General features: G+C 32.7%; 1 protein-coding gene across 1 annotated transcript in view; it reads left to right on the top strand.

Annotated features, from left to right (window-relative positions):
- Positions 1 to 322: 322 nt before the first annotated feature.
- The window catches only part of AQP (aquaporin), a 138,742-nt gene continuing 127,081 nt past the window's right edge, over positions 323 to 11,983 (top strand). Inside the window, exon 1 of the mRNA XM_072525242.1 lies at positions 323 to 469. Within this exon, the coding sequence (XP_072381343.1) occupies positions 450 to 469 (20 nt within the window). The 5' untranslated portion in view covers positions 323 to 449. The remainder of the gene's footprint in view (positions 470 to 11,983) is intronic.

Genomic DNA, 11,983 nt, shown 5'->3' with positions numbered 1-11,983 from the left:
TCATTTAATGTCGAGATAGATTTCTCCAAATATTAGTAATTGTCTCAGCGACTAACTGATACGCCAATAGAGATTTCTCATTTTTCCTCTCGATTTCTCATCAATTTCTCAACCGCACAATACCCGGACCGGCAAATAGTAAAGAAGCGTTCGATACGAAACGAAACCTCTTAGAAGTCTTGTCATGTGGTTAGGAACGTTGTTAATTTTCTGGCAATTGGCACGGATGATGCGTTATTAAAGTTAATCAGGATGTAGGGATCCGTCTAGTGGGTTCGTGTAGTGGATATTCTATTTCCGAACAGCTCTCTCTGATTCGATTTTGTGTTGCTCAATGAGTCGGAGACGTTTTTGTGCGGGGTATGCGGCTGCTGCGACCTCTGCCGCTACGGTAGCTCGAAGGATGTCATTTTAGATGATCGAAGAATTATATTTTCGACTACAGGGGGATGCGGCTTGACGAAAAAAGGTAAATTTAGATCGGTCATTACAGGTAAACGTTTAGAGCGAGGAAAAATTGTAATTCTTAAATTATAATTGTACGAGACTTTATTTTCTATCAGAAAATTTTTAGTTTCGGTCTTCTAGTATTAATTGTCATATAATTAACTAACTATATTTTATACTTTAACACTTTAACTACAAAATTTTAATTAAAACCAAGTTATATTGGACAGTTTGATTTTCATCTCGCGAATATTTCACAAAGTATCAAAACAAGTACAGAAAAAACAAAAGAAAAAAGAACTATCAACCGAATTTATACGAAATGTATAAAATAAATTATACGAAGGGTATAATATAAAAAAATTTGTTTATCTACGATTATTAAATGATGGGGTATGTAAATAGTGTGTAGTAGGCTGTTGGAAATTATAAAACGGGTAAATAAATTCAATTGACTTAGAAATGATAAACTTTTATACATAAACTGTCTAATATTACATAAATTGTCTTATATTATGTCAAGTCATGGGCCCCCCAAGCATGGGCATGTACCATCGACCCCATCCCCTTCTATATGTCAAGAATTATCTAAGAAGCCACAGAAATTGCAAAAAGGCCAAATTGTCCCAGTAAAAGAGATGACGGTAGATGGTTACCTTCGACATGGAGACCACTCATAATGAAAATATCGTCCCCTCCACTTGCCAATCTAAATTCTACTGCCAGACGCATGTTCGCGCAAACCCCCACCGCGCCAATCCCCACGCTAACCCCCATACCAACCTCCACCTAAACCACGTCACCAACGACAGTATAAATGAACCGTCCTCTGTTCCCAGTAGCAGTAATGCAATGGTTGCTGATCAGTGTAGTATTGTTTTTGGGCTCGGGAGACTAAGACCTCGGAAGCCCTGAAAAAAAACATCAAAGAAGATGTCGAAAGCTCGGCCCAATGATAATCGACTTGATAAATTACCACATGGTCATCCAATGATTATTCTAGGAAACTTTAATGTCCGCAATGGTAATAAAGTAGCATCAGAAGTTAATCACAGATTTAATAATAATGTATTAAACAAATTATACAAATTTGTATTTTAATTCAAGTTCTTCTCGTTTTTTCTTTATATGAACCTTTCAACACAATCTCGCATTCATATGTATACCCAAGTACTTTGCTGTATGTGCAATAGGGATGTGAGTGTCATTTATTTAAATTGGCACATATTTCTTTTGTGTTATTAGTAAAATTCACATACACTAATTGAGTCTCATTCAATTTTATCATCCATTTTTTGTTCAACAATCGATCTTGTTGATTGAAGATTGTAGAACTCTTGCGACTTCTTCGTGAATTATTCCCAGTATCATAATAGCTTTGTCATTCACAAAAGCTGCGACTAGTCTGTTTTTGAGTTCGCTTGTGTACAATAAGTACAGTGTTAAGCCTAGCACATTTGCCCGCTAGAATCTTGCCTTGATTTCCTTTATCTCTGAATGAGAATCCTCATGTTTTGTTTTGAAGTATCTTTCAGTTAAGTTCGAATGTAACTATTGTTAATTTTGCCTCGGTAGTGCTCTATTTAATTTATGAATAAGGCCTTCATGACATACTATATCGAATGCTTAGCTCACATCCAAGAAGATCACTGAACAAACTTATTTTCCCCTAGTGCCTTTTCAGTGATATTAGTAATTTTATGTACCTGGTCTATCGTTAAATGGCTCTCTCTAAAAGCAAACTGATGTGTTTGAAATAATCTCTTTTCTTCGGAGATTACGTTTAGTTTTTTTCATTAGGATCTTTTCATATAATTTTAAAAGAGAACAATAACGAAATAAGTCTGTAGTATAAGAGTTCATTCTGCCACTTTCCATATTTTGGGAACATACTTTATTCCAAATGATGCATTAAATAGGCATGTAAGATTAGTGAAGACTTTTCTTGGTAATTTTTTTAATATTTCGCCTGTAATATTATTAAACTCTTAAGCTTTGTTGGGATCGATATTTTCTTTGATTCGGTAGGAAACATCTTTATTATTAGTAGGTTTAATTTTAAAAAAATCTGGTTGAATTCTATTCATCTTAATCTAATACTTTTGTTTGTTTGGTTACAACGTGTTTTTGAGATAATATGCAAAGCGACTGACTTTATGAGCATTAGTTCGGACCTAACTTCCATTAGTGTTTCTGAAGAATGCTGGGTAATGTAATATATGTAGGTCTTTTAAGTCATTTAGTGGACTTTGAGAGAGTAAATTCGCTACACTTTTAAATCGCCTGGGGCATAGAGTATACCCCAATTCATTCAATCATAATACATTCAATCATAATACAGTATCTCTCGTATGTTGTGACGCATTATTTAAACTTGTCTTATGCTTGACTCATCTGATTTTTTGACATTTGTGACGTAATTTTCTGATTTCAGATCAGTACTCTCATTTCGGATCGTTTTTTCCTTCTGGCCTAATAGTGATAATTAGAATACTGTTTCAAGCTACTTGTTTAATCTGTTTGGTAAACAATTCAACTTTTGCATTTAACTCATATTTAGTTTTCAAAGAGACTGAGAGTTTTCTAGTTCATTTCTGAAGTTTTGTCAATCTGTATTGAAATTGACTAGCCTAAGAAGGTCTCAGAAAGCTGGAAGATCTAAGCGGTAAGACACAGTTTGGTTTCAAGTGCGGACTGGGCACACGTGAAGCAGCTTTCTGCTTGAATACGCTTGTAGAAAACTGCATAAATTAACGAAAGGATATATTCATAACATTCCTCGATTATGAAAAAGCGTTTGACACCGTAAAACATGACGCAATGATAAAAATGCTACACAACTCTAACATTGACGAGAAAGATATAAGAGTTATCTAGAATCTCTATTGGAATCAAAAAGCACGAGTGAGAGGGGTGCGACAGAGGTGTATTTTGTCTCCTATGCTCTTCAATCTCTATGTAGAGAACATTTTCCAGAGGCACTGGAAGGCTCTGAGTGTGGAATAAAGGTAAACGGTTTCCCGATAAATAACATTCGTTACGCCGACGACACCGCGACAATAACAAACAACGAACATGATATGCAGTTCATGTTAATACGAGTAGTTAAAAAAATACATAGCTTGAAGATAAATGCTGGAAAAACTAAATGCATGGCAATAAGGAAAAACGCAGTTTTAAGAATACAACTGCAAGTAGATAAAGGTCCAATCGATCAGGTGAAAACATTTAAATACTTGGGAATGATGAATGACCAATGGGATCCTCAACAAGAATCAAAATGACGTACCGAACAAGCAAGACAAGCTTTTATCTGACAACTGAGTTGTTATCAACAGGTCCTCGAAGACACTTTGTCTCAGGACCATGTAACGGTAACTTAAACATCCTAATTTATAATAATATATAATGTAACATATCTATAAATTAATAACATTTAAAGGGTTTTCACCCATATATTTTAGTGGCTCATAGCATGTGCACTTCGTTACACTGATGATGGAATTTACATTCCGAAAACGTTCTGTAATGTATTTGTGATATAGCCCTTTTGGGTATTTTATTATATACCTTTTATGAAGGATTTGAAATAAAAAATTTTGTGATACATGGTATACAGCCAACTACAGGAACTTAGTTTCCTAGTGGAATGAAATTGAAATAATATACGGACACAGAAAAGAAACGTAACAATTTGGAGCGACAATTGTGCAGGACAAAATAAAAATAAAATGTTTTTTTTTTGGATTTATTAAGTTTCCAAGGGGTATGTCGATGAGATAAATCACAAATATCTAGCATCGGATCATTCATTTATGAGTAGCGACAGGGATTTCGTCAAAATTAAAAAGTGAAAAAAGCAAGAGAAGTGTGAGGTACCTATGAATTTGGTAAGAATGATGACAACAGCTGTAAAGAAAATACCATTTCTTATTACATTATTGAACCGTGAGCACTTCTTCGATTTTAAAGTTGTTTCTGAAAGTTCAATCAGTACATTCAAGCTTCAAATTTCAAAAGCTCAATGGATCCACATTAACCGACAATATCCAAGATTAGTTAAAATACGAGAAACTGGATAAATTGGAAACTTGCAAATCAACAAAGGTTTCAAAGAAAAATGTTAAAATTAAAACTATTGCAGAAATGACTCGTTGGTAACGGTTCCGTATTTGAAGAAAGAAAATAGAAAATTTTATGAAGACCTATTTAATCCCATTACTCCTTAGAACCTACATGTTTTGTGTGTTTCATTATTACTTACCCCAATATTTTATGTTTTTGTGATGGCACTTTGCACATTCTAAGATTTTATAGCTGTTTTATTTTTTTTACAATTCTTTTACAAAAAGTTCGCAAAATTATTTAATACACAAAAACATAATTCACTTGAATAAACCTATGTTTAATTTTGAAAAAGTTATTTTTAATACATTCATTGTGGAAGAAAAAAAATCGATTATTTCGAAATATTGATTTTGGCACTTACCACAAACATTATTTATTTTAAGTTTTCGTTTGTAATAAAAACTTTTATTTTTTTTGTGAACTTTTAGTATTATATAGCTAGGATATCTATTTTTGTGGTAGTGCAGATTGATACAAAAAAAATCAGTTTTATATAAATAAAATTGTTTTTTATTAACAGTAGAGTAAAACTCAGGTCTACGGTCATTTTTATTTTGGTGAATAAAGCGATAAGTAGATTTATTTTGTTGTATCAATGGACATAAGTGTATTTAATTTCGAATATCATTGTTACATCAAATAAATAAATTTGGCAATTGGAGGTGTTTGGCTATAAAGAAGAATTAATCTCCAGAAATTAAAATTTCGCCAATTAACATAATAAACTTAAGTTTGAAAAGTATCGCTACCTTAATCTCCACTTTTCACAAAAAACTTTAATTTCTTGACTTATAACCCTTTGCACAAACAGTATTATTATCTTATATATTTTATTGTATTTTCAATTTAGTATTTGTGTATCAAATATTTTTAAAATGTGTAGTTTAATCGTTTTTATTAATTTAAGTGTAGAAACCTTGATTAGGGTATTCTTCGTTCACAAATTGTTGAGAGCACGAAATATGCCTCAAACTCATAAAACGGTCGTAAATCATAGGCGTTCCTAAGATGTTTATTCATTAAATAATAATATAATGTTTTAATACTGTTATATATAATATTGATAATATTTTAATACTAATATATTTAGCAAAAAACAACTAAAACTTTCACGACTAATGTTGGTTATTATATTATATTAATAAAAATAAGAATTTGACCATTAACAATTTTGTAAATAAGAATACCTTATCTCTTTGGATATTTCAATACTAATCTTCGCGTTTAATCACTTTACTAGAAAACCTGGAATTCATATCCGAAGGTACTATTCGTTGCAAGATAATTAAGATGGAATTCCCCAGATTTTTAATAATATAATTATATTCGAAACTTAACTTGAAAGGGTGAAGTTATTACGAACGAAAACAATTTTTTTGTTTAGTACGTTTTTGATCGCATGTAATTTACGGCTCGTCGGTGTTTCCGCGTCTACGGCAGTAATTAGCGTCTCGAATATTTCTTTTGCGAATTATATGCAGTGCGTGAGTGATTTTTTATTCCATATACCTACGAACATATACGTTACTTTTCGCTCGTGTTCGTTTTGTTGGATTGTTTGTGATGGCTTCATCATCAAGTTTTATACCGGTACTGTTGCGTACAGTCAGTAAGTCTGTCTATTCACCAAGAGAGAAGACTATTGTCCTGAATGTTCACGATGCTCTGGTTTCTCAGAATCCCACAAACACTGTTCGCAACATAGTCGAAAGTTGTGCCAACATGACTGGCGTAGGAGAGTCAACTTTATATAGGTTCCTATCAGAAAGAAAAAAACACGGTATAGCTAACCCAAACACAAACGAACACTTAAAGAGAGGGAAAAAGCCTATTGAAATTGGTATTTGCCAATTTGCCAAAATGGTATTCGAAGTAAAATTCATGGATTTTTTTTTTCAAAAAAGAAATACCAAACCTAAACAAAATTTTACAAGAAGTTAGAGACGACCCGGATTTGCCTCATATCGGACGAACTAAATTGTGGCAAGTTTTAAAAGAATTAAATTTCCGGTGGGAGAAATCAGACCGAAAATCACTTTTGATTGACCGGGAGGAGAAGATGATGTTGGAGAAGAAATTATCTAAGATTCATACGAAAATTCCGGGCTGAAGAAAGGCCCATCTTCTACCAGGATGAAACGTGGGTAAACTCAGGTCATACTTTAAAAAAAATTGGTCAGATAAAAATATATTAAGCTCCAGGCAAGCCTTTATGGAAGGTTGGTCTACTGGTATCTCCCCACCTTCTGGTAAAGGCAGTAGATTAATAATTTCTCACATTGGCAGTGAAAAAGGATTTGTTAAGCATGGTTTGTTGGAATTTCATTCCAAAAGCACAAAAGACTATCACGAGGAGATGACAGCTGATGTTTTCGAAGAGTATTTTGAGCAAATGATTGAACACATACCACCAAATTCAATTATAGTATTAGATAATGCACCTTATCATTCACGACTAGTAGAAAGACTTCTAACGAATGCGTGGAAGAAACAGGATATTAATGACTGGCTGCGGAATAAGTATCTGCCTTACGAAGATGGAATGGTAAAAGCAGAACTTTTAAAAATTGCCCGGCAACACAAATGTAAGTTCAAGAAATACGTAGTTGACAAAATGGCGGAAAGGCGAAACCTCACGTCTTTAGACTTCCACCCTACCACTGCGAAATAAATCCAATTGAACTCATTTGGGCACAACTGAAAAGTTATGTGGCTAGAAAAAATACGTCATATAAAATACACGCTGTACGTGAATTGTTATACGAGTCTTTATAACATATTACAAAACAAAACTGGAAAGATGCAGTAAGACATTTAATAGAAGAAGAACAAAAAATGTGGAATCTTGATAACATAATTGATGCGACCGTAGAGATTATTAACCTAATTATTAACCCTCAAGACGACTCGGATTCCGAAGTTGATCCTATTTATTTTGAATTTGAATAGTTTTCTAATCGTAATTATATAAGGTAAGTAATAGTAGTTGTAATCGTAAGGTATTAAAGGGGAAAGGCGCAAAATGTCGCCTGTCAAAATGTTCAATGTGTTTTAAATGTATCCATTTTTTTTTCAAATCCTGAGAAAACTAAAAAGCATTTTTGAAAAATTTAAAGGCAGAATGAAATATTTTTTAGAATAAATAAAAAGTTTCTTTTGCGTGCAATATTTTCAATTAAAAATTATACTATATTTTCTCTTTTATTTTCACCCCTGTTACATAACATATTAAAATAAACATTATAGAAGTTTTCAGGGACTTTCTGCCCTGAGTGTAATCTTTCATTCTGCGTTTAAATTTTTCAAAAATATTTATTAGTTTTCTCCGGATTCGAAAATAATGGATACATTTAAAACACATTGGAAATTTTGCCAGGCGACATTTGGCGCCTTTTTCCTTAATTAAATAAATGTATCTTTTACAAATGGCAAGAAAATTTTTATTTTTTAATAAAATAAATAAGTTTTATTAAAAAATACAATTTACGTAAGTACAATTTAAAAAATATATTTATTTAGTTTAAATAAATGTTTCAATCATATACTCTACGACACTGGTCGTTCATCTCTAACCATTCAAAATACCCCCGTAATAGGATTATAAGGTAATGTATACCTTCAGATATAAGGTGGGTTAGTCGAAAACGTCTTAAACCGTCAGTTTTAGGTTGGTTTTTACTATTATATCGTATTACCTATCCTCTCTGTATTTCAGTTTTCTAATTAGGGTTAAACTTGTAGTGAGCTATCAACAAATTGTGAACCAACTATAGAAATCTATATTATTTGATGTTTGACCAGTTTCAAAACCCAACAAAACCGTTGCAAGTTTTATCGTTTCGGTAATCGACAAAAACACACTTACTTATCATTTATTAAAAGGCGGCTTCGTCTTTTATTTAAAGAAAACACTTCTGAAAATAAGGGAAATGCTTATTATAGCCCGTAGCGTATAAGTTTCTTTCAAGAACAACAAAAAAACTTTGCAATAAATACATCTTCTCCCTGTTTTAAATTTTATAAGCGATGTTTTATCCAGTCGTTTTACAAACAAAATTGTGTATTCTGTACCAAAATACAAGCTGGATAAAATTCTATAAAAACAGCTTAATTATTTTTGTATCACATGATAAAGCTGTTTAGGTGTTTAATATTTTTGTTTATGTTTTGTCTGTGCCTTTTTACCCTTTTCATACTACAATGGTTTTTTTGGGATTTACGCAAATTAAGCATAGCAAAACGTTTGGCTTACAAGACAGAGAAATCTATTGACAATTATCTAAAATTTTTTCAGTTAAGTTTAGAATGTAATAGATTTTCAGATATCTGTTTTTTTTAACTACATAAGAGATCTGGATGCTAAGCTAATGGAGAATACTAAGTCTTTCTAAGTGATAAACGGTCCAAAGACAGTCTACCAAGCTAAACGTTTTATAACAATCAAACTGCTATGGACGGTCAAGAGATGGCAAATTTGTTTAAAGTTTTTCTTTAATGTGTCTATACTGCCAATCAAATCACTTCGTACTCTCTTGTAAATAAACTTGAAATGAATATAAGTAATAACATTAAGTGCACAGAAATTTCAAAACTAGAAATCTTTAAGGAAATTGCGGCTCTTCCAAATAAGCTTACAAATGGTTCTGATGGTATTCCTAACATGTTGCTAAAAAAATGTGTGTACACAATTGTATTACCATTTTATCTACTATTTAACAAGTCTTTATCATCTGCAACCTTTGCTTACATTTGTAAAGAAAACTATGTTGTTTCAACTTGACAAAAAAATAATATTGAAATAACCAAAATTATATGATTGTCTAGCTAGCAAGCAGATTTCTTATATGTCAGGAGCAACATGGCTTCTCCAAAAACAAATCAACTTTGACTAATCTATTAACTTGATATTCTAAATAACATTGCAAGCAGGAAGTAGACTGATTGATTCAATTACCACAGCCTAAGCGTTTTATCGTATTAATCGGGAAATGCGTTAATTTTAAATGGGTTCGACCCAAACTTTGTTTCTTGGTAGAGAAGCAAGCTCTTTCATTGGTCGTATTAAAAGAGTTAAACTAGGTTGTTATTTTTCTGAGGAAATCATAGTCACATCTCTAGTTCCACAGGGAGGCCATAGTTCTCCTCTCCCAATGAATATTTTCGTAAATGATATAGTTACATGTTTTTTGTATAGCAGCTGTGCGATTTGCTGATGATCTCAAATTTTGGAGAACCGTTGAAAGTATTTCAGATCAGAAACTGCTTCAGTCGTCTGTCGAATGAAGAGTCACAGTAGTTGTGACTCTTCCAAAATTGTTTGTCCAAAACTGTTATTTGGTTTGTTGAATTGTTAATCATTAGCTCGTGTGTTGATAGTGTAAAGTATTTTTTCTAAAACTTATTTATTTATTTCCAATACAAAAGATTTCCCTACTTTAAAATAATTCCGGTAGGTACATTAAAGCATTTTTTATAATAGCCTAAGATACGATATAAGATTGATCGTCACTGATCTGTTTAATAACTAAAAATTATTTGTAATGATATTTATCATCATCATCATCATCAGTGGCATTACAGCTCGTTATGAGCCAAAGCCTTCTTCAGAACAATCTTCCATTCGCCCCTGTCTCTGGCAACTCTTTTCCATGCTTTTACTACAATGGATTTTAGATCATCCTCTATGTTATCTTGATACCTAAGTTTTGGTCTTCCTCTGGCTCGTGTTCCCACTGGTCCTCTTCGGTCGAAACTTTTTCTGATCGTTGCATCTTCATCTTGCCTAATAACATGTCCTATCCATCGAAGGCGTGCTAATTTAATACATTTTACAACGTCAGGTTCCCCAAAACTTCTATACCTCATACCTCATACCTCAAAGTTGTAGCGCCTACGCCACAAACCCTGTTCTTGGATTCCTTCATATATTTTCCTTAGAATTTTTCTCTCGAAACGTTTAAGCAATTCTTGGTCGTTCTGTGTAAGTGACCACGTTTCAGACCCGTATGTTAGCACTGGCCTTATTAGTGTTTTATATATGGTAACTTTAATTTTTCTGGGTAGTTTTGGGGCCATATGTTTCCTCAAGCCGTAATAGTACTTATTGGCAAGCACTATTCTTCTTTTAATTTTTTCGCTGACATTGTTGTCTTTGATCAGCAGCGAGCCCAGGTAGATGAAGGTGTCTACACCTTCCAGTTCCAGATCATCAATTAATAGTCTAGGTATCTGGTTGCCTGATCTAGTACAATACATATACTTGGTTTTCTGTGCGTTAGGAAAAGGTAAAAGATTGAGAATGTCACATCAGAAGTGAGAATGGTTTTGTTCCAGATGCACTGTGGGCTTTTGAATCGAGCAAAACTGGATACTACCATGAGAAGATGGATGGGAAGTCATTTGAAAGTTGACTCCAAAAGATTTTACCAAAACTAGAAAAAAATGCTGTAATTGTGATGGACAATGCCTCTTACCATTTCAGAAAATTGGAAAAAATTCCCATTATGGCTACAAAAAAGGCTTCTTCTTCTTAGAGTGTTGTCTCTCTACGGAGGTTGGGAATCATAAGGGCTATTTTTATTTTTGAACTTTCTGTTCTAAACAAATCAATCGATCTGCATTGATACCAATCACGTAAATTCTTCAACCATGAGTTCTGCGAACCATGTTTTTAGAAAATAAAAAAAAACTGTTTTGCGCCGAAGCCGCTAGTTTTACAAAAACATTTCTATTGAACATTTGTGTACTTTGACAATGTACATTTAATGCCCAAGTATTAACAGTCCATTCCTATTAGATAAGTAGTTATTGATATTTGAAAGTACAAAAATCTTATCCTTTTCCACTCAAAATCGAAAACATAAGTAAAACAACATAAAACAGGGCATTTATAAAGAACTAATTTTTAATTCAGAAACAAACTTAAAACAAATGGCATTTATATTCTTTTTAGTCTTCTGGGTTACTGTTCTCTCTATTTGTTGTAGAATTTGTAAGTATATCATCATAGAAGGCCCTGTAGTTTTCTGGTATATAATGTATTATTTTGAAACTTCTTGGAGTTGATAGGAAGTGTGCCATTGTATACTTTCGAGATGGAAAGGTTTATATTATCTTGTTTCTTCATATTAAAAAGATCATAGATGAAACCATTAATTAATTCAGACGCCATGATATAGCCTTTCATTGTTTGGTTATATGTTAAATGTCTGTATTTGCTTATGGTAAATGACTGTTTTTTTTTCAACATCTTTGACAGTCTGTTTAAAATATTGTGGCCACCAGACTTTGAAATCAAGTATATCGGTATTTGTTATGATAATGATTTCTTTGTATTGCGTTGTACGGCTTTGTTGGAGAGAGCATGTAAACTTATATAAGCATTGCGGCAAATTTTAACTCTGCACGT

The sequence above is a fragment of the Diabrotica undecimpunctata genome, chromosome 3 (assembly GCF_040954645.1).
Source record: "Diabrotica undecimpunctata isolate CICGRU chromosome 3, icDiaUnde3, whole genome shotgun sequence".
NCBI lineage: Eukaryota > Metazoa > Arthropoda > Insecta > Coleoptera > Chrysomelidae > Diabrotica > Diabrotica undecimpunctata.
This window is presented reverse-complemented; position numbering and strand designations above follow the sequence as displayed.